The 21887-nt window shown below is 47.1% G+C and overlaps 1 protein-coding gene and 1 pseudogene across 2 annotated transcripts in view; one reads left to right on the top strand and one right to left on the bottom strand.

The window, feature by feature from the left end:
• Window positions 1–21887, bottom strand: part of Ctss (cathepsin S) — a 32232-nt gene that overhangs the window by 757 nt on the left and 9588 nt on the right. For both annotated transcript variants that reach the window (XM_040752233.1, XM_040752232.1), the window contains exons 3-7: window positions 19825–19947; window positions 13105–13254; window positions 9218–9448; window positions 6132–6297; window positions 2600–2702 (exon numbers count right to left, since the gene is read on the bottom strand). In XM_040752233.1, the coding sequence (XP_040608167.1) occupies window positions 2600–2702; window positions 6132–6297; window positions 9218–9448; window positions 13105–13254; window positions 19825–19947 (773 nt within the window). The remainder of the gene's footprint in view (window positions 1–2599; window positions 2703–6131; window positions 6298–9217; window positions 9449–13104; window positions 13255–19824; window positions 19948–21887) is intronic.
• LOC106022342 lies at window positions 12–548 on the top strand (annotated as a pseudogene).

A 21887-nucleotide genomic window follows, 5' to 3' on the forward strand; every position in this document is an offset into this window, starting at 1 on the left:
TCCCAGCACCCATGTTAGGGGGCCCACATCCACCCGTAACCTAGGTCCAGGGATCCTATGGTCATCTTGGTCACCTGTATTCTTGTGTACATATCTACACATGTCCACATAATTAAAAACAAAGCTTTAGCTCTTTCCGCCATCTTTCCGCGCCGTCACCGTGGTGCGTGCGAATGTCCTGGCTGACGCTCTGAAGAGCATCAACAATGCTGGGAAGAGAGGCAAAGGCCAGGTCCCCATCAGGCCCTGCTCCAAAGTTATCGTTCCCAACTGTGGTGATGAAGCATGGTTACACTGGTGAGTTTGAAATCATCGCTGACCACAGAGCTGGGAAAAGAGTCGTGAACCTTACAGGCAGGTTGAGCAAGTGTGGAGGGATCAGCCCTAGATTTGATGTGCAGCTCAGAGACCTAGGAAAATGGCGGAGCAATCTGCTCCCACCCCGTCAGTTTGGCTTCATTGTACTGACAGCCTCAGCGGGCATCATGGACCAGGAAGAAGCAAGAGGAAAACACATAGGAGGGAAAATCCTGGGATTCTTTTTCTAGAGATGCAAACACATAAATAAAAAGCCTCTATAGGAAAAAAATAAAGCTTTAAACTATTTTAAAATAATTTATGTCTTATTATGTGTGCCTGTTAGTTTATATGCATATTGGTGTCACAGAGTCTAAAAACGGGCCTCAAAGCCCCAGGAACTGTAATCTAGGACAGCTGTGAGTCTCTTGATTTAGGTGCTAGGAATAGAACCCAGGTCCTCGGCAAGAGCAACAAGGGCTCTTAACAGCTGAGCTATCTCTCCAGCCTCTTCTTTCCCCTTACCTCTGAAACTTGTACTCATTTTGCTTATGAGTTACACCCTTCAGTGCATTATTGAGGGGGTCACTGCAAGCTAGAATGGGGCTAATGAGGAATAACAAGTCCGTCACCATGGCTACCACAAAGTCACAGAATATTACAACTACACATAAGCAAACAATTTAAATTCAAGGTGGGAAATGCTTTGACTCTGTATCTGTAAAGAGTTCAGCAGCATAGAGGCTGGAGAGATGGCTCGATGGTTAGGAGCACTGGCTGCTCTTGCAGAGGTCCTGGGTTAGGTTCCCAGCACCCACATGTGACTCACAACCACCTGTGACTGCAGTTGTACGATGATGCCCTCCCTCTTCTAACCTCTGAGGACAACAGGAATACAAGTGGCACATGCCTGGGAGGCAGAGGCAGACAAATATCTGTGAGTTTCAGGCTAATTTAGTATACATCGTAAGTTCCAATCTCAAAAAAAAAAAAAGCATTTTACTTATTCCAAACATTCAGAGTTTTTTTCCCAGAATAGATAATGTTTAAGATGCTTTGGTTTAAAATATTTTTACCACATTTTTTTTTTACTGTGTGGGGAAGGCTTGCATGAGTGGAGGTCAGAGGACAACCTGTAGGAACCAGTTATCTCTCCTTTCACCATGGAGGATGTAGGAGCAAGCTCAGGTTGTAAGGCTTGACAACACGTACCTTTACCCACTGAGTCATATTTTTGGCCTTTTTTAAAAAAATGTATTTTGGATATTTTAAGTCTATATTTTATTTTATTGAGGGACATGAAAACAGGTCACATGTAGCTCAGGCTGTCCTAGAATTTTGTAGGTAGCCAACAATGACGTACTTCCACCTCCTAAGTGCTGGAGTGATAAGAAAAGCAAGCTGAGAATAGCAGTATGTATCTGTAATCCCAGCACTCAGGAGCCAGTTACAAAAGATGGCTGTAAGTTCAACATATAGTGAGTTTTAGGCCACCTAGGAGTAATAGCAAGACCCTATCTCAAAACACCAAATGATATAAAATAGAATGAAAAGTATTATAGAAGACAAATCGTAAAAACAAAGATGAAGGTGAGTGTCTTGGTCACTGTCCTATTGCTGTGAAGAGACATCATGACCACAACTCAGAAAGCATTTTATGAGGAGTTTGATTACAGTCTCAGAGGGTCAGTCCATTGTCATCTTGGGAGGGAGCATGGGCTGAGAGTTACATCCTGATCCTCAAGCAGAGAGAGGGAGAGAGTAACAGACAGAGAGAGAGGGAGAGAGACAGAGACAGAGGGATAGAGAGACAGTGATAGAGAGAGGGAGAGACAGACAGAGAGGGACAGAGAGAGGGGGGATAAAGAGAGATAGAGACAGATGGATAGAGAGAGGGGGGAGAGAGACAGAGGGATAGATAGAGAGAGAGACAGACAGAGGGATATAGAGAGGGAGAGAGAGACAGAGGGATAGAAAGAGAGAGGGATAGAGAAGGGGAAGGGAGGGAGACTGGGCCTGGCCTGGCCTGGAATTTTGAAAGCTTAAAGCCCACCCCCAGTGACACAAATCATTTTAATACTTTTCCAATAGTACCACTCCCTGATGATTGAGCCTATGAGGGCCATTCTTATTAAAACCCACCCCAGTAGGGCAGTGAATAATTCCTCTTGAGGTTGTAAATGCTCATCCTTGTTGCTATGGTGACCAGCATCCTAACAGCAAGAGTACATTTGTTGATGTCCTCTGCCCCCACCCTCAGCAGTCTGACAATGGAGCTGACACTGATGTGCAAATGTATTACCTGTTTTTCACAAGCCAGTAGTCTTTTCCATCAAGGTTCCCATAGCCAACCACTAGTACGCCATGATTTACCTTCTCAGTGCAGGAGGGGTCGTCATAGACACCTGAGAATAAACCACAGATGGGAAAGAGGCAAGTGCTACAGGATAACACAACATACTTGGACCCTCCACTGCTTTTTATAAGCATCTTGGAGATACGACAAAGTGATTTAGACATCACAGTTGTTTGACATTGATACTGTTTTCCTGAGAAGTTTGAGACTGATTCATCAGAAAATTTACTATATTCATTCAGCACATTTTTCTTTTTTCTTTCTTTCTTCCTTTCTTTCTTGGATTCATTTATTTATTATGAATACAACATTCTGCCTCCATGTATGTCTGCACACCAAAAGAGGGCACCAGATCTCATTATAGACAGTTGTGAGCCACCATGTGGTTGTTGGGAATTGAACTCAGGACCTCTGGAAGAGCAGCCAGTGCTCTTAACCTCTGAGCCATCTCTCCAGCCCCCAGCAATTTTTCCAATTATCCTAATTTATGTATAATCAGCTGTATTTCTTTGTGTAAATTCATATGTTTTGTCCACTTTGAGTCTGTTTTAAATTAAATTTCCTTTAGTGCGTATTGTAGCTTTCTACTGTGTATTAACGCAGAGCTCTGTATTTAGTGGGCTCTCAGGGACTGTGTCATTGAGCTTTGTATAATGGTACATACAGTTTTAAGTGTCAACCTAGAGAAGTGTTATATGCCCTCCTTCAAGTTTCCATAGTGCTTAAGGTCAGGGTCACACGTTTGAGTTAAGGCCTCAAATGTGATAAGTAGTCAAAGATGACCTTGAACTTTTGATCCTCCTGCCTCCGTTTCCCAAGAGCTGAGATGACAGACTTGTACCGCTATGCCCAGTATGTACCTGTGCTGAGAACTGAACCCAAGGCTTCATGTACAGTGAGCAAACATTTTAACACTTGAGCCACATTCCCATTCCCATATCCTTTTTCTAATAGCCAAATAGTATTCCACATTGTATATGCGCCATCGTTTCTTTATCCACTCATCAGTTGATGGTCACTTAGATTGTTGAAATTGTACTGAAGTAAACTTGACAGATGTCTTTTCATTATACTGATTTAATTTCCTTGGGATATATTCCTGGCAGTGGAATTGCTGGGTCAAATTATAGCTCTATTTCTTTTATCTTTTGGGGGAATTTCTATATATTCTATATAAGAATTGATATTCTTATGATCAGTGGTGCAAAGGTTCCCTTTTCTCCAAGTCACCAGAATTAGGTTATCTTTTATCTATATGTTTGTTTGAGACATGTCTTGCTATTTAGTCCTGGCTGGTCTGGAATCCTTACTATATAGTCAATGTCCTGATGAATCCTTTTGTTGACTTGACACAAGCTAAATTATTTGGGGAAAGGAACCTCAATTGAGAAAAATGCCTCCATCTGGAACAGCCATATCTGATGGGAATGGCAAAAGTCATAAGACCAGCACAGCTATTTGACAAAATCCAACAAAGTTGAGCTGCATGATGACTGACATACATACCACCTTGGGTTTTTATCTCAACCTGTCCAATACTTGGGAAACTTTTTTTTTTTTAATTTTTCGAGACAGGGTTTCTCTGTGTAGCTTTGTAGACCAGGCTGGTCTTGAACTCACAGAGATCTGCCTGCCTCTGCCTCCCAAGTGCTGGGACTAAAGGCATGTACCACCACTGTCTGACTGAGACTTTAATATTTGTACAATTTAGGAATATTGTATTGATGGGAAATTTCTTATAAACCATTTATGCCTTCTCCAAGGAGTACTGCTTCTAAACTTCCCCAGGAAAGTTCCGGACACACTACTCCTCCCTCTTTTAGGGAGATATCTTCATCTACTTGAAGGTCTGCCTTACACCTTGGAGGCTGTGACACACATAAAGAAGCCAGAGGTTTCTTTATGAGGCTTTGAGACATCTGAAACATCTGTCTCTGTGCTCACACAGGAGCAAGATATTCAAAACAAAGTAAACTCCAAAAGGTCAACAAGATTCAATGGGCTAGGGGAGGTGGCCACAGTTCAGATTCTCCTGGTCACCCTGGCCTGGCTCACTTCCTTCCCTCACCAACTCCTTATATCCTCTGCTGGGACCTGTCCCCACTGGGGATGGCTCCTGGCATCCATCAGATAGGCCCGGAGGCAAGACTCTAGGTCATTTTCTTGAAGAAAAAAAAAAAAAAGATTGATGTGGGAGGGTTCAGCCTACTGGGAGTGGTGCCTTGCCTGGGTAGGTACTCCAGGGTGGAATAAGAAAGCCATAGGGAGGGAGCAAGCCTGTAAGTAATGTCTTCCAAGGTCTCAGCTTCATTCAGCTCCTGCCTTGGATTCCCTTGAAGATGGACTGTGAACTGTAAGCCAAAGAAACCTTCCTTCCCAAGTTGTTTTTGGTCACTGTTTTAACATAGCAATAGAAGCCTAACAAGGCTGGCCAGGCTGGCTTCAAACATTAGGTAACCGTCCTGCCTCTGACTCCCAAGGGCTAGAATTACAAGCACGTGCCAACGTGCCTGGCTGTGTTTTTGAGACAGGGTCTTGCTGTTCTGTATTGTTGATCTGGTGTCTGTTTTTATGATTGCTGTAGCTCAGGAATGCAGTCTCTTGCTTTGTTCCCTGTGTTAAAATGGCTTTGGCTATTGAGGGTTTTCATGGCTTCATACACTCTTTAGGATTATTCTATCTAGTTTTGTGACAAATTTAATATTTGACTCCATTCCATAAGCAGAGGATATGGCTTTCACCTCTGGGTGTATCCTTTGGAGTCCACTATAGCATCTTCTACTCTCTGGATAAATTTATTATTATTACCCCTCACACACACACCCAGTTGTAAATGGAAGTCCTATTTTGATTTTTAATTCACATAATGTACTCTTGGTGGGTTAAAAAAAAAACTATTTTTTTGTTTGCTTTTTGATAGAGTCTCACCGTGTAGCCAAGCCTCAACCTCGTCATCTCTCTACCTCTGCTTCCAAAATGCTAAGATTACAGATGCGCTCACCACACCTAGCTGCAGCTCGTTTGGGGTGTGGGCTGTGTAGCCTGTCTCATGAGTTGAGATAGCATGAGTTTTAATCGTAGCACCACCACTTTCAGGCTGAGTGGCTTAGTCAGGCTAACCTAACCCTTTTTTTCCCCTTTAATTTTGCTTTTAGATTTTTTTTATGTGTATGAGTGTTTCGCCTGGATAGGCGCCTGGTGCCTGAGGAGTTGGGATCTAGGAATTGAATCTGGGTCCTTTGCAACAAGAAGTGCTCGTAACCACTGAGCCAACTCTTCGGCCCCAAGGCAGATCCGTGTTGCCAAGCAGTGCTCACGTGTACACTAGGGTTACGGGGTGGGTGGGATCAGATCCGTGAAGGACTCAGTGAAGTGGGGCTCATAAGCTTTCACCGGTGGGATTCACCAGTCAGAACGAGGTGTGCTCAGTCTACACCAAACGCAGCAAGTAACGAGAGGCCAGTGCCTCCATCTTTACCACTCTGGTAGAGGAAGAAGGAAGGGTGGCTGGCGTCGATGCCCACTGACACAGGTCCCTTGTTTGCCACAGCTTCCTTCAGTGCCTCTTCGTCGCCGAAGGGGAGCTCCACGTACCTGGAACACGTGGCAGCGCGACCTTTTGAGTCATAGTGACATTTTTCAGCCTACAAATAAACAAGCATAAAGTCTGCTTCAGTTTCCTAGATTTCAGACATGATTCCTCCCCACCCCCACCTCACCCCTTCCCTCTTCTCCGCCCCCTCATCTCCGCCCCCTCCTTATTGCTTTGTTCTGGGTTTTTTGTTCAGAATTACACAGAGAAGCCCTATGTCGAAAACAAAACAAAACAAAATCCCACTTAAAAAAATCACTTGAAACTTCCACCTTACACTCTATTACTTTGGTTGACTTCTTTCAATCTCTTTTTCCGTTAACATTTTAGGGGGAAACACAATCATATATTTAAGCCACATACATTTGTAACCTCCTGTTTTTTTTGTTTGTTTTTTGCTTTTGAGACACAGTGTCACTACATAGCACTGACTATCCTAGAGCTAGCTCTGTAAACCAGGCTGGCCTCGAATTCAGAGATCCACCTGCCTCTGCCTTCCAAGTGCTGGGATTAAAGGCACCCCTGCTTGATTAAAATGTGATTTAAAAAATATTACCCAATTTTATTTCATGTGCATTGGTGTTTTGTCTATGTGAGGGTGTCAGGTCCCCTGGAACTGCAGTTACAGACAGTTGTGAGCTGTTGTGTGGGTGCTGAGAACTGAACCCAGGTCCTCTGGAAGAGCAGCCAGTGCTGTCAACGCCTGAGCTACCTCCATAAGGCTTTAGGCATTATGCTGGCCTGTTCCTGTCACCTGGCAGAATGCACTCAGGTAGCACCCAGTTTCCATGGCTACCAGTCTGCATTTCGGGCAAAAACCCCTTTAAAAGACAGACCCCAGCCCACTAATGCTCTCTTTCCTGCTGTTCCCCTGGGGCAAACAGGATGTTTCCTGTCTCCCTCTCCTCTTCTGTCCTCTCTCTGTCTCTGTCTCTTTACCTCTTTGCTCTTTCCTTCTCCCTTCCCTCCCCCTTCTAATAAAACTTCTCACTAAGCTCTGTCTGCCTGGCATGCTTGTCCCTCTGCCTGGGTCACCCTCGCCTGCCATGGAATCACCATGGTCCCCCTTGTACTTTATCATAACAACCTCTCTAGCCCTAAAACGTGATTTTCATTGCATTTATTTATGTGAGTGTGGAGGTCAGAGGACTTGGTTCTCTCCTATCACATGGGACCAGTGACCAAACTCAGGTTGTCAGACTTGGCATAGGTGCCTTTACCTAATGAGCCATCTTGCCAGCCCTGGAGGGATAATTTTTCTTTTCCATTTTTTTGGTCATATTACTCAACAGAATTTGTAAGAAAACAAAACGAAAATCTTGTAGCAAGGAGGGTAACATTATTGAGCCTTTTAAGTGGGAGAACGAGCTTGCTGGTTAAGCATTGAAGGTTGCAGGACTGAAAAGCTAAATATCAGATAATACACAGACAGCTTTCTTCAAGCCTGTATTTAAGTATGAATGCTACCTCCTTGTTTGAAAATATTTTCTTCTTAGGGCTTGGCGGCTAACCCCTATAATTCAACATTTGGGAGGTATAGGCAGAGGGTACAGAAATTCAGAACCTCTCAGCTGTGAAGTGAATTGGAGATCAGCCTGGACTGCAACACAAGCCTCAAAACCCCACCGGTGGATTAAGGCCACTGCATGTCGAAGAGAACTCTTGCTACCGAAGAGCCGCTGATGGGCTTCTAGGAGGGGTCAAGCGGTTGTGTTGGCGGTGCCGGTGTTGGCAGTGGCAGGAACGAAGTCACAGGACACACGGTGACGTTGAAAGGTTCAGGCATTACGCTGGCCTGCCCTGTTACCTGGCAGGATGCACTCAGGCAGCACTCTGGCCAGCCCAGAGTTCTGTGAGAACCAGGCATGTGCAAAGGACCCCTTTAAAGGACTGACCCTGCCTGCTTATGCTCTCTTTGACTCCATCTCATCTTTTCTCTCTCTCTCTCTCTCTCTCTCTCTCTCTCTCTCTCTCTCTCTCTCTCTCTCTCTCTCTCTCTCTCTCTCTCTCTGTCTCTGTCTGTCTCTGTCTCTCTCTCTTTGCTCTCTCTCTCTGTGTCTCTCTGTGTGTCTCTCTGCCTCTCTCTGTCTCTGTCTCTCTCTCTCTGTCTCTCTCTCTGTGTCTCTGTGTCTCTCTCTGTCTCTGTCTGTGTCTCTCTGTCTCTCTGTCTCTCTTTGTCTCTCTCTCTCTGTGTCTCTCTGTGTGTCTCTCTCTGCCTCTCTCTCTGTCTCTGTCTCTCTCTCTCTCTCTCTCTCTCTGTGTCTCTGTGTCTCTCTCTCTGTCTCTGTCTGTCTCTCTGTCTCTCTGTCTCTGTCTGTCTCTCTGTCTGTCTGTCTGTCTGTCTCTCTGTCTCTCTGTCTCTCTGTCTGTCTGTCTCTCTCTCTCTGTGTCTCTCTGTCTCTGTCTGTCTCTCTGTCTCTCTGTCTGTCTGTCTCTCTCTCTCTCCTCTTTCTCTCTCTCTCTGTGTCTCTGTGTCTCTCTCTCTGTCTCTGTCTGTCTCTCTGTCTCTCTGTCTCTCTCCTCTGTCTCTCTGTCTCTCTGTCTGTCTGTCTCTCTCTCTCTCTGTCTCTCTCTCCTCTCTCACTCTCTCTCTGTGTCTCTGTGTCTCTCTCTGTCTCTCTGTCTCTCTGTCTCTGTCTGTCTCTCTGTATCTCTGTCTCTGTCTGTCTCTCTGTCTCTCTGTCTCTCTGTCTCTCTGTCTGTCTGTCTGTCTCTCTGTCTCTCTCTCTCTCTCTCTCTCTCTGTGTCTCTCTCTCTCTCTCTCTCTGTGTCTCTCTCTCTCTCTCTCTGTGTCTCTCTCTCTCTCTCTCTCTCTCTCTCTCTCTGTCTCTCTCTCTCTCTCTCTCTCCTCTTTCTCTCTTTTCCTCAGCTCTGCACAGGTTGGTTACCACCAATAAACTCCACGGGGATCGTTGAGTCACTGTTTGTGTTTCATTACTGGATAAACCTAGACATCGTAACAACAGACGTACCGTGGCTTTATAAGGATAGGAAGCATCTGAGTCGATGCCACCATTATCGATGACGTACTGAAAAGCCTCTGTCATGAAGCCACCATCGCAGCCTTTATTCCCGTATTTTTCTTCGGTTGAGCAATCCACCAGGTTCTGTGCGCTGAGGGACACTAGCTTCCCTGTTTTCAGCTTCAGCTGCGCTTCCAGGGCCCCCACGGCACTGAAAGCCCAGCAGGACCCACAAGAACCCTGCAATAGAGAAGTCGGTCTCAGAATCAGTAAGGAAAGCTTCCATAGCGCAGATGGCGCCAAGCTCTGCCACAAAGAGCTCCCTCCAGCACCGTCTCTCAGACGATGGGAAGGAAGACGTTGTCCAGGCAAGGTCCTGCCCGGTGGAGAGAGTTTAGATCACAGCAAGCATTTCAAATGCATTGACAGTTCACACCAAGCATGTTCAAAGTCCCAACTGCCTTCTCCTCTGAGGAAACAGATGCAACAGGTGTCAGGTCTTAAACCCAGGACAAGTGGCTGAGGGGCCTGTGTAACACATCCTAGCAGATCTGGCCACCAGGTTCTCCCAGCAGACCCCAGTCCCCGCCTGTTACAGGGAACGGTTGGCATACCCCATCCCCTACTGTAAATTTCTCCAGCCCAGCGGCTGGTCGGCCTTCCCCCAGCCGCCTGTTCTCATATACAGCAGCTGTTTTGGGTCCCTGGCCTTTAGTCTGCCCTTTACTCTCCTGGCTGTCTCCTACCCCCTCCCACTCTCCTCACGCGGCCACGCTCAGGGTCATGCTCACTCTGGACTCCCAGGTGTCCCTGCCTCTGCCTGTGCTCTCCCTGCTACCTACAATAAACCTTCTCCTCCTCCATACCTAGAGCAGTCATGTCTGCCTTTTTATTTCTTTTTTCCATTCAACGGGAAAGTGATTGTGAGAGAGACAGAATAACTCGGGGCCAACTGAGCCCAACAGGAGGGACAGAGAGAGGCACTTTAGTTGGGGGATATTTAATCACACTGTGAACCCCAAGTTTGCATTTGCATAACTAAACAAAATTAACCTTGGGTCAGGAGGATGTGTTAGTAACTAGTTGACAGAAAGTAATCATAGAGCATGAAAGGCATCCAGGAGAGACAGACACAGGAAGTGGCAGGGAGGGTTTGGAGTGGCGCAGCTTTTTTCTGGTTTGACGAAGACTCCATCAAGGAGAGAAGGTCAGCTATTTAACTCAGTCTTTCTGAGCTAGCAGGTTTTCACCCCAGCCTTTGGTGCTTAAATCTTACTTACAAATAGAACGATAGAGATTTAGTTAAAGCTACCTTTAGAGGCAGCCACAGAGCTGGTGCCTGATGGAACAGAATTCCCAACGGCTGGGGCCTGAGCAGCCAGGACGGGGCTAGAGAAGCAGGCTGGAACTGTGGGGGTGTCACTGCTGCCTGAGATAGCACTGGATCAAGGCACAGCCACCGTGTTGAAGGTAAAGCACACTTTTGTATTCTGTGTACCTCACGTTGCAGAAAGGAGCCTTCGTTACACATAGTGAACAGTGCGGGCAGGACATACAGTGAATGGCTGGCTGTTCCGTCAGTGCACTGGCCCAGGAGACACCACATGAGAACGCAAAGCTCAGTGCTACCCAGAGAGGGGATGAGACACGCTCCGGGGGTGGCCGGGAGGGGGCACTAGCACCAAGAGTCTCACAGACCGCTTGAACAGAGCTAAGGCTCAACTTTCCACCCCCTATAGCCTGCTGCCAGAGATGAGATGCAAGGCAGATTCCCAGAATGTCCATCTGCTGCCTCCTCAGGCCAGCAAGGCTCAGAAGGGAACGCAGCCTACACATTCAGCTCCTGGGCCTGGAGAGAAGGCTTAGTGGTTAAAGTACTTGCTCCTCTTGCAGAGCACCAGGTTTTGGTACCCAGTATCCACATGGTAGCTCACCACCTTCAGCAACTCCAGTTCCAGGGAATCTGATGCCTTCTTCTGACCTCTGCAGGCATTGCATGCATGTGGTACAAACACACACAGACACAGACACAGACACACACACACATACAGAGAGAGACACACACACATACACACAGACACACACACACAGATACACAGAGAGAGAGACACACACACATACACACACACATACACAGAGAGAGAGACACACACATACACACACACATACACAGAGAGAGACACACACACATACACACACACATACACAGAGAGAGAGACACACATATACACACACATACACAGAGAGAGACACACACACACAGACACACATACACACACATACACAGAGAGACACACACTCATACATACACACAGAGAGAAACACAGAGAGAGAGACACACACGCACACAAGCAGAAACACACACACAAAGGCAAAATGTGTACACATTAAATAAATTTTTAAAAGCTTCAGTTCCCATCTCTGCTCATTGACATCTGTGATCTGTCACCAAATGATGCCTCAAACAAAAGGGCTTTCACCCTAGGGAAACTGTTTTCAAACATTATTATCATAGAGTCTAAAAAATTGTTTTATTATTATGTATGCATGCATGTATGGATGTGTGTATGTATGTATATGTGTGCATGCATGTATGGATGTGTGTATGCATATGTGTGCATGTATGTGTGTATGTATGTATATCTGTGCATGTATGTGTGTATGTTTGTATATGTGTGCATGTATGTATGGATGGATTGTGTATGTATATGTGTGCATGTATATGTGTGCATGTGTGTATGCATGCATGTATGTATATGTGTGCATATATGTATGTATATATGTGCATGCATGTATGTATATGTGTGCATATATGTATGTATGTATATGTGTGCATGTGTGTATGTATATGTGTGCATGTATGTATGTGTGTATGTATATGTGTGCATGTATGTGTGTATGTATGTATATGTATGCATGTATGTATGGATGTATGTATATATGTGCATGTATGTATGTATATGTGTGCATGTATGTATGTATATGTGTGCATGTATGTATGTATATGTGTGCGTGTATGTATGGATGTGTGTATGTATGTATATGTGTACATGTATGTGTGTATGTATGCATATGTGTGCATGTATGTGCAGGTGCCCTCAGAGGCCAGAAGAGGGCATTGGATCTCTTGAGGGCAAAGTTACAGTCAGTTGTGGGTAGCTTGTTCCAGGTGTTGGAATCAAATGTAAGTCAGGGCAGTCAGTGCTCTCAACTGTTGGACCAACTTTCTAGTTTCTGGGCTTAGAATTTTTTGATCACCTGGTGGCGCACGGCTTTAATTCAGCACTCAGAAGGCAGAGGCAGGCGGATCTCTGTGTGTTCGTGGCCAGCCTGGTCTACAGAGAGAGAGTTCGTGGACAGTCAGGGCTACACGGAAAAACTCTGTGTTGAAAAACCAATAATAATAATTTTTGATGAAAAAATATTGTGCAGACTGAGCATGCAAATTACATATTTGATAAGGGGCTCAGATACAAAATATGGAAGGACCTTAGTTTCATTATGTTGTGAGTTTGAGACTAACCTGGGCTACATATATAAGCCAAAGTAAAGAAATAAGTAAAACCAAGTCAAACAAACAGCAAAACCCCTTAGAATTTAGTTGGAAGCCAGGTGGTTGTGGCCTACAGCTTTAATCCCAGTGCTTGGGAGGCAGAGGCAGACGAATCTCCATGAGTTCGAGGCCAGCCTGGTCTAAAGAGTGGGTGCCAGGACAGACTCCAAAGCTACACAGAGAAACCCTGTCTCAAAATACCAAAAAAAAAAGAGTTTGTTGGAAAGACGATAATAAAAATAAGCAGAGAGTAGCCATGAGACGGCGAGGGTCACTGCGGGCATGTGCAGCTAGCCATAGCAAGGGAGTGCCCGGGCCGGGGTTCAGGGGCTATGATGCTCACCTGGGATTTCACTTCTGTGACACACCCCTTCTCGCGCCAGTCCATAGAATCCGGCAATTTCTGGTTAGGGTTTGACTTGTAGGTGCTGTTTCTCTGGTGCTGGCTGGGAACTCTCAGGGGTCTCATCTGACAAAGGACATCTTCACTGGTCTGCAGAGCAAGCAAACAGCACATTTCTCTTAGAGCCTTTAATGCTGTCCCCTCCCTTCTTTCCTGGTGCATGCGTTTGTGGGGGCTGGGACTCATGAGCCAAGGCCCACATGTGGAAGTCAGGGAACAACCCGAAGGAATCAGTCTGCTCTTTCTACCATTTGGGTACCCAGGATCAAATTCAGGCTGTCAGGTTTTGAAAGCAAGTGCCTTTACCTGGTGATGCTGGCTCCTCTCTCTTTTTTTTTATCCTAGGAATTGTAATGTGAATATATTTTAAAACTTAGAAATATGAGTGGTAGTGGCACCCACGTAGATATAGCTTGACTGTGAGACAAACTTGGAGTTGTGAGAACTGTCTGTGGGAGCTGACTGTGAGAACAGTGTGTGGGAGCTGACTGTGAGGAGAACAGTCTGTGGGAGCTGACTGTGAGGAGAACAGTCTGTGGGAGCTGACTGTGAGGAGAACAGTCTGTGGGAGCTGACTGTGAGGAGAACTGTCTGTGGGAGCTGACTGTGAGGAGAACTGTCTGTGGGAGCTGACTGTGAGGAGAACAGTGTGTGGGAGCTGACTGTGAGAACAGTCTGTGGGAGCTGACTGTGAGAACAGTCTGTGGGAGCTGACTGTGAGGAGAACAGTGTGTGGGAGCTGACTGTGAGGAGAACAGTGTGTGGGAGCTGACTGTGAGGAGAACAGTGTGTGGGAGCTGACTGTGAGGAGAACAGTGTGTGGGAGCTGACTGTGAGAACAGTGTGTGGGAGCTGACTGTGAGGAGAATAGTGTGTGGGAGCTGACTGTGAGGGGAACAGTGTGTGGGAGCTGACTGTGAGGAGAACAGTCTGTGGGAGCTGACTGTGAGAACAGTGTGTGGGAGCTGACTGTGAGGAGAACAGTGTGTGGGAGCTGACTGTGAGGAGAACCGTGTGTGGGAGCTGACTGTGAGGAGAACAGTGTGTGGGAGCTGACTGTGAGGAGAACAGTGTGTGGGAGCTGACTGTGAGAACAGTCTGTGGGAGCTGACTGTGATGAGAACAGTCTGTGGGAGCTGACTTTGAGGAGAACAGTGTGTGGGAGCTGACTGTGAGAACAGTCTGTGGGAGCTGACTGTGAGGAGAACAGTGTGTGGGAGCTGACTGTGAGGAGAACTGTCTGTGGGAGCTGACTGTGAGGAGAACAGTGTGTGGGAGCTGACTGTGAGAACAGTGTGTGGGAGCTGACTGTCAGAACAGTGTGTGGGAGCTGACTGTGAGGAGAACAGTGTGTGGGAGCTGACTGTGAGAACAGTGTGTGGGAGCTGACTGTGAGAACAGTGTGTGGGAGCTGACTGTGAGGAGAACAGTGTGTGGGAGCTGACTGTGAGGAGAACAGTGTGTGGGAGCTGACTGTGAGGAACAGTGTGTGGGAGCTGACTGTGAGGAGAACAGTGTGTGGGAGCTGACTGTGAGAACAGTGTGTGGGAGCTGACTGTGAGGAGAACAGTGTGTGGGAGCTGACTGTGAGGAGAACAGTGTGTGGGAGCTGACTGTGAGGAGAACAGTGTGTGGGAGCTGACTGTGAGGAGAACAGTCTGTGGGAGCTGACTGTGAGGAGAACTGTGTGTGGGAGCTGACTGTGAGGAGAACAGTGTGTGGGAGCTGACTGTGAGAACAGTGTGTGGGAGCTGACTGTGAGGAGAACAGTGTGTGGGAGCTGACTGTGAGGAGAACAGTGTGTGGGAGCTGACTGTGAGGAGAACAGTGTGTGGGAGCTGACTGTGAGAACAGTGTGTGGGAGCTGACTGTGAGGAGAACAGTGTGTGGGAGCTGACTGTGAGGAGAACAGTGTGTGGGAGCTGACTGTGAGGAGAACAGTGTGTGGGAGCTGACTGTGAGGAGAACAGTGTGTGGGAGCTGACTGTGAGGAGAACAGTGTGTGGGAGCTGACTGTGAGGAGAACAGTGTGTGGGAGCTGACTGTGAGGAGAACAGTGTGTGGGAGCTGACTGTGAGGAGAACAGTGTGTGGGAGCTGACTGTGAGGAGAACAGTGTGTGGGAGCTGACTGTGAGAACAGTGTGTGGGAGCTGACTGTGAGGAGAACAGTGTGTGGGAGCTGACTGTGAGGAGAACAGTGTGTGGGAGCTGACTGTGAGGAGAACAGTGTGTGGGAGCTGACTGTGAGGAGAACAGTGTGTGGGAGCTGACTGTGAGGAGAACAGTGTGTGGGAGCTGACTGTGAGGAGAACAGTGTGTGGGAGCTGACTGTGAGGAGAACAGTGTGTGGGAGCTGACTGTGAGGAGAACAGTGTGTGGGAGCTGACTGTGAGGAGAACAGTGTGTGGGAGCTGACTGTGAGAACAGTGTGTGGGAGCTGACTGTGAGGAGAACAGTGTGTGGGAGCTGACTGTGAGGAGAACAGTGTGTGGGAGCTGACTGTGAGGAGAACAGTGTGTGGGAGCTGACTGTGAGGAGAACAGTGTGTGGGAGCTGACTGTGAGGAGAACAGTCTGTGGGAGCTGACTGTGAGGAGAACAGTGTGTGGGAGCTGACTGTGAGGAGAACAGTGTGTGGGAGCTGACTGTGAGGAGAACAGTGTGTGGGAGCTGACTGTGAGAACAGTGTGTGGGAGCTGACTGTGAGGAGAACAGTGTGTGGGAGCTGACTGTGGAGAACAGTGTGTGGGAGCTGACTGTGAGGAGAACAGTGTGTGGGAGCTGACTGTGAGGAGAACAGTGTGTGGGAGCTGACTGTGAGGAGAACAGTGTGTGGGAGCTGACTGTGAGGAGAACAGTGTGTGGGAGCTGACTGTGAGGAGAACAGTGTGTGGGAGCTGACTGTGAGGAGAACAGTGTGTGGGAGCTGACTGTGAGGAGAACAGTGTGTGGGAGCTGACTGTGAGGAGAACAGTGTGTGGGAGCTGACTGTGAGGAGAACAGTGTGTGGGAGCTGACTGTGAGGAGAACAGTGTGTGGGAGCTGACTGTGAGGAGAACAGTGTGTGGGAGCTGACTGTGAGGAGAACAGTGTGTGGGAGCTGACTGTGAGGAGAACAGTGTGTGGGAGCTGACTGTGAGGAGAACAGTGTGTGGGAGCTGACTGTGAGGAGAACAGTGTGTGGGAGCTGACTGTGAGGAGAACAGTGTGTGGGAGCTGACTGTGAGGAGAACAGTGTGTGGGAGCTGACTGTGAGGAGAACAGTGTGTGGGAGCTGACTGTGAGGAGAACAGTGTGTGGGAGCTGACTGTGAGAACAGTGTGTGGGAGCTGACTGTGAGGAGAACAGTGTGTGGGAGCTGACTGTGAGGAGAACAGTGTGTGGGAGCTGACTGTGAGAGAACAGTGTGTGGGAGCTGACTGTGAGGAGAACAGTGTGTGGGAGCTGACTGTGAGGAGAACAGTCTGTGGGAGCTGACTGTGAGGAGAACAGTGTGTGGGAGCTGACTGTAGAGAACAGTGTGTGGGAGCTGACTGTGAGAACAGTGTGTGGGAGCTGACTGTGAGGAGAACAGTGTGTGGGAGCTGACTGTGAGGAGAACAGTGTGTGGGAGCTGACTGTGAGGAGAACAGTGTGTGGGAGCTGACTGTAGGAGAACAGTGTGTGGGAGCTGACTGTGAGGAGAACAGTGTGTGGGAGCTGACTGTGAGGAGAACAGTGTGTGGGAGCTGACTGTGAGGAGAACAGTGTGTGGGAGCTGACTGTGAGGAGAACAGTGTGTGGGAGCTGACTGTGAGAACAGTGTGTGGGAGCTGACTGTGAGGAGAACAGTGTGTGGGAGCTGACTGTGAGAACAGTGTGTGGGAGCTGACTGTGAGGAGAACAGTGTGTGGGAGCTGACTGTGAGGAGAACAGTGTGTGGGAGCTGACTGTGAGGAGAACAGTGTGTGGGAGCTGACTGTGAGGAGAACAGTGTGTGGGAGCTGACTGTGAGGAGAACAGTGTGTGGGAGCTGACTGTGAGAACAGTGTGTGGGAGCTGACTGTGAGGAGAACAGTGTGTGGGAGCTGACTGTGAGAACAGTCTGTGGGAGCTGACTGTGAGGAGAACAGTCTGTGGGAGCTGACTGTGAGGAGAACAGTGTGTGGGAGCTGACTGTGAGAACAGTGTGTGGGAGCTGACTGTGAGGAGAACAGTGTGTGGGAGCTGACTGTGAGGAGAACAGTCTGTGGGAGCTGACTGTGAGGAGAACAGTGTGTGGGAGCTGACTGTGAGAACAGTGTGTGGGAGCTGACTGTGAGGAGAACAGTGTGTGGGAGCTGACTGTGAGAACAGTGTGTGGGAGCTGACTGTGAGGAGAACAGTGTGTGGGAGCTGACTGTGAGGAGAACAGTGTGTGGGAGCTGACTGTGAGGAGAACAGTGTGTGGGAGCTGACTGTGAGAGAACAGTGTGTGGGAGCTGACTGTGAGGAGAACAGTGTGTGGGAGCTGACTGTGAGAACAGTGTGTGGGAGCTGACTGTGAGGAGAACAGTGTGTGGGAGCTGACTGTGAGAACAGTGTGTGGGAGCTGACTGTGAGGAGAACAGTGTGTGGGAGCTGACTGTGAGGAGAACAGTGTGTGGGAGCTGACTGTGAGGAGAACAGTGTGTGGGAGCTGACTGTGAGAACAGTGTGTGGGAGCTGACTGTGAGGAGAACAGTCTGTGGGAGCTGACTGTGAGAACTGTCTGTGGTAAATGACTTATGTGAACTATGTGATTTTTCTTTAATCTTGCACCTTTCATTAGTAACACAATTTAAGCAGAGGGAAGGAGAGATAGAAAATGGTAAAAACTAGAAGTTACAGATTTTTGATTAAAAGAAAAACAGAATCTTTTGTTGTTGTTGTTGTTGTTTTGTTTCTCTGTGTAACATCCATGCCTGTCCTGGAAGTCGCTCTGTAGACCAGGCTGGCCTCTGACTCACAGAGATCTGCCTGCCTCTGCCTCCCAAGTGCTGCGATTAAAGGTGTGCACCACCAATACCTGGTTGAAAGGCAGAATCTTACAAAGCAATGTAGAAAGCAAGTCAAGCTGCTTCACCGCAATAGAACTACAAAGGATATTGCTACATCTAAATAGAAATTGGCTGCCAAGATGCCCCTTCCCAAAGCTACTAAGATTATTTTCTTCCTTGTTTTTATTTTCTCCTCCACAATCCGTGTGTGTGTGTGTGTGTGTGTGTGTGTGTGAGAGAGAGAGAGAGAGAGAGAGAGAGAGAGAGAGAGAGAGAGAGAGAGAGAGAGAGAGAGAGAGAGAGAGAGAGAGAGAGAGAGAGAGAGAGAGAGAGAGACAGAGAGAGAGAGAGAACTAGGCCAGCATCTGGTTTTCTGTGTCCCCATCACTTTCCACCTTATTATTTGAGTATTTGAGGCAGGTTTCTCACTAAATCCGGAACTCTATTTCATCTACACCAACTGCCCAAGCCGCCAGGATATCCTTGTCTCCACACCCCTGACACTAGCTCTTTACCCACTGAACCATTTCCCAGGTATGGCATTTCTCTTTGTTTTTAAGTATTGTGATTCTTAACTTTGGCTGCATCATACATTTTTGTTGGTGGCAGTGTTTTTGCTTTTCGTTTTTATTTTGGGGTTTTTGTTTGTTTGGTTTGGTTTTTGTTATTTGTTTTGGTTTTCAGACAGGGTTTCTCTGCATAGCCCTGATGTCCTGGAACTCACTCTGTAAACCAGGCTGGCCTCAGTATTTTGTAAGTTTTACATTTTCTGTAAAAAAGGATTTGGTAGGTGGGGTGTGGTAATGTAGACTTATAACCCCTGCGTTCTGGAGGTAGAGGCGAGAGAAGAAGGAGTTCCAGGTCACTCTCAGTGACACAGAGTGACACAGACTGTTCTAGCCTCGACTACATGAGACCATGTCAGACAGGGAAAGAGGGAAGAGGAGTGTTTTGTTTCGTTTCATCCTGTTTTTTAAGAATGTGGCCAAGGCAGGACTAAATGAGAATTTTTCAGTGTCTTTCAGCCCCAGGCTGCCAGGTTTGGCAGCAAGCAATTTTATCTTGGGGCCATCTCACTGGCTCCAGCACTCATCCTTTCTTTCTTTCTCTTTTCATTTTTAAAACTATGTATTTATCTCTTGTATGTGGATGTTTTCTTGTCTTGTTTGCACACCAGAAGAGGGCATTGGACCTCAAGGGACTGCAATTGTACATGGTGGTGAGACGCAATGTGACTGCTGGGAATTGAACTCGAGACCTCTGGGAGAATAGCCGGTGCTCTTCCCCCGAGTATCTCTCCACTCTTCTTTTTGTTTGTTTTGCACAACAGGGCTTCTCTGTGTAGCCTGACTGTGCTGGAACCCACTCTGTAGAACAGACTGCCTCTCATGCAGAGACCCACCTGCTTCTGCCCTGAGGGCTTGGACTAAAGGCTCGTGCACCACCTCCCTGCTCTCCTCTTTCTTTACGGGGTGCCAGGGATGGAGCCCAGGACTCTGGATGCAGGGGAGAAGTGAACTCTGCCACTGAGCCACACCCAGCCCTGGCTACACAGTTTCCCTTGGTTTTGTTATTGCCATCAGTCCACCTTCAAGCTACTCTTGGTGATACAGAAATCATACTTGCCCAGTCACTAAACAAGGGCTTTTTGTGATTTACCTACCATGTCTCCCATATGGTTCATGCCCAGGCTATATGAATGCATTCCCAAAGAATATTCTATATTGTGAAGCATCACAAATTTCAGATTCTTTTCCCAGATGAGGCGTCGTGCTTCTTCTTCATTCTGAAACAGAAGGAAAATGAATGCAAGTGGAATTTATTTTATTAATTTAAAAGTTCTCTCTGTGCTTATGTCTCTGTCTGTCTCACCCTGTGTGTGTGTGTGTGTGTGTGTGTGTGTGTGTGCGCGCGCACACACGTGTATGTGGGTTCAGGTAGCCAGAGAGGCCAGAAGAGGGCATCAGATTCTGTTTGAGGTAGTTGTGAGCCACCCAAAGTGGGTGCTGGGAACTAAACCTGGGTCCTCTGCAAGAGCATCAAGTTATCTTAACTGCTGAGTCGTCTTTCCACTGTCCCAAATAGTATTCTACTAAGTGTGGATATATCTAGAAGCATATAAACAAATGAATACTTCCAAAACAACTGCTAAAATCACACTTTAATTTAAATTTTTGCTCTTAATTTGTAGGTGTTTATTAATACATGATGCACATAATGAATTTCCTTCTCTTTTTCCTTCTTTACTTATTGTGAAGTTGCTTCTTAACACTCCAAACTTTAGAAACTTGTTTGATGTGTGTCCCTTACAATCTAATCCTTCTAGATTTTTGAGGAGGCCTAACTCAACATGAGTGCTGGCATGACAGCTGCAGGCTAGCAATATGGGACTAGATCCTATCCTTACAATGGCTCCACGCCCAGGGACCATCGCCACAAACAAGTGCTAGGTGTCCCAGAGCATTAGAGACACTAATATAACTTGTATGTAGGTTGCCAATTTCCTGGCAGCAATACCGACACCAATCCATGTTTGACAGGACTCCTGTTGCCCTACTCCTGCCCAATTAGGAATTCAACCCCCATCTGAACCCAGATTTCCACTGCTCTTCACATCTTTACTCCTTAAAAACCCTACCATACCTGAGCCTGGGGCTCTCTGTTCCACCGGCTGCATTGGAATGCATGGAGGGTCCAAGCTCGAGCTTGCAATAAAGGCTCTTTGCTCTTGCATATGAACTAGGACTCCTGGTGGTCTCTGGTGGCGGAGGGGGGTTGATGGGAGGGACGACACGCATGACTTGGGCATACATTTTTCTTTTCTTTTTCTTTATTTCTTCCTATTTATTTATCCATCTATCTATCTATCCATCCATCTATCTATTTTAAAGACATGGTCTTGTTATGTAGCCCTGGCTGTCCTAATTCTTATTCTTGCCTGGGCTGACCTCAGACTTGCTGGGTAGCCCATGCTGACTACTCTCAGTACCCTCCTATGCCTACCTACTGGGTGCTGGAGTTGTACAAATGTGTCATCACACCGGGCTCCAGTACCACTATCCTAACTGGGCTCATTACTTTCTGTAATTTTTTTCTGAAAAGCCTGTGTGTGTCTGGGTGTGGAGCTTTGCGCTTTCCCCCTCAGGAATATTTTTATAACTGAAAATTCTCAACAGCGTCTTTTCATGTATCATTTATCCACCATTCTGCTTGACTCTCGCGCACTCAGGCGCCTCGAACTCTCAGGCCCTCTGCTTTCGTCTGCATGGACCCTGCTCCATTTTACTTCTGCACGCCGCTTTCTTCCTGGATGTCTCAGAACTATTCTCAAGATTCCTGATTTGGGGCAGAGCGGCAGCTTAGTGGTAAGAACACCTGCTCTTCTTGTAGAGGACCTGGGGTTGGCTGCAGGGCCCACAAGGTAGCTCATGACCATTTGTAATCTTAGTTCCTGGGATCCAGTGTCTCCTGCATGCACATAGTGCAATGCACTCCAGCACCTATGCACACACACACACACACACACCATACACGCATGCACCACACATGCATACACCCCAGCACGCACGCACACACACACACACACACACACACACACACACTTTTAAAATGTTGATTCAATGACTTTTTAAAATAATTCTAATTTATTTTAGTTTATGTTTGTGTGGCTGCTTTTTTTCCTGCATTGTTGTAGTTTTTAGTTTTTTTTTTTTTTTTTTTTAAAGA

Source organism: Mesocricetus auratus, unplaced genomic scaffold (assembly GCF_017639785.1).
Source record: "Mesocricetus auratus isolate SY011 unplaced genomic scaffold, BCM_Maur_2.0 Super-Scaffold_100009, whole genome shotgun sequence".
NCBI classification, from domain to species: Eukaryota; Metazoa; Chordata; class Mammalia; order Rodentia; family Cricetidae; genus Mesocricetus; species Mesocricetus auratus.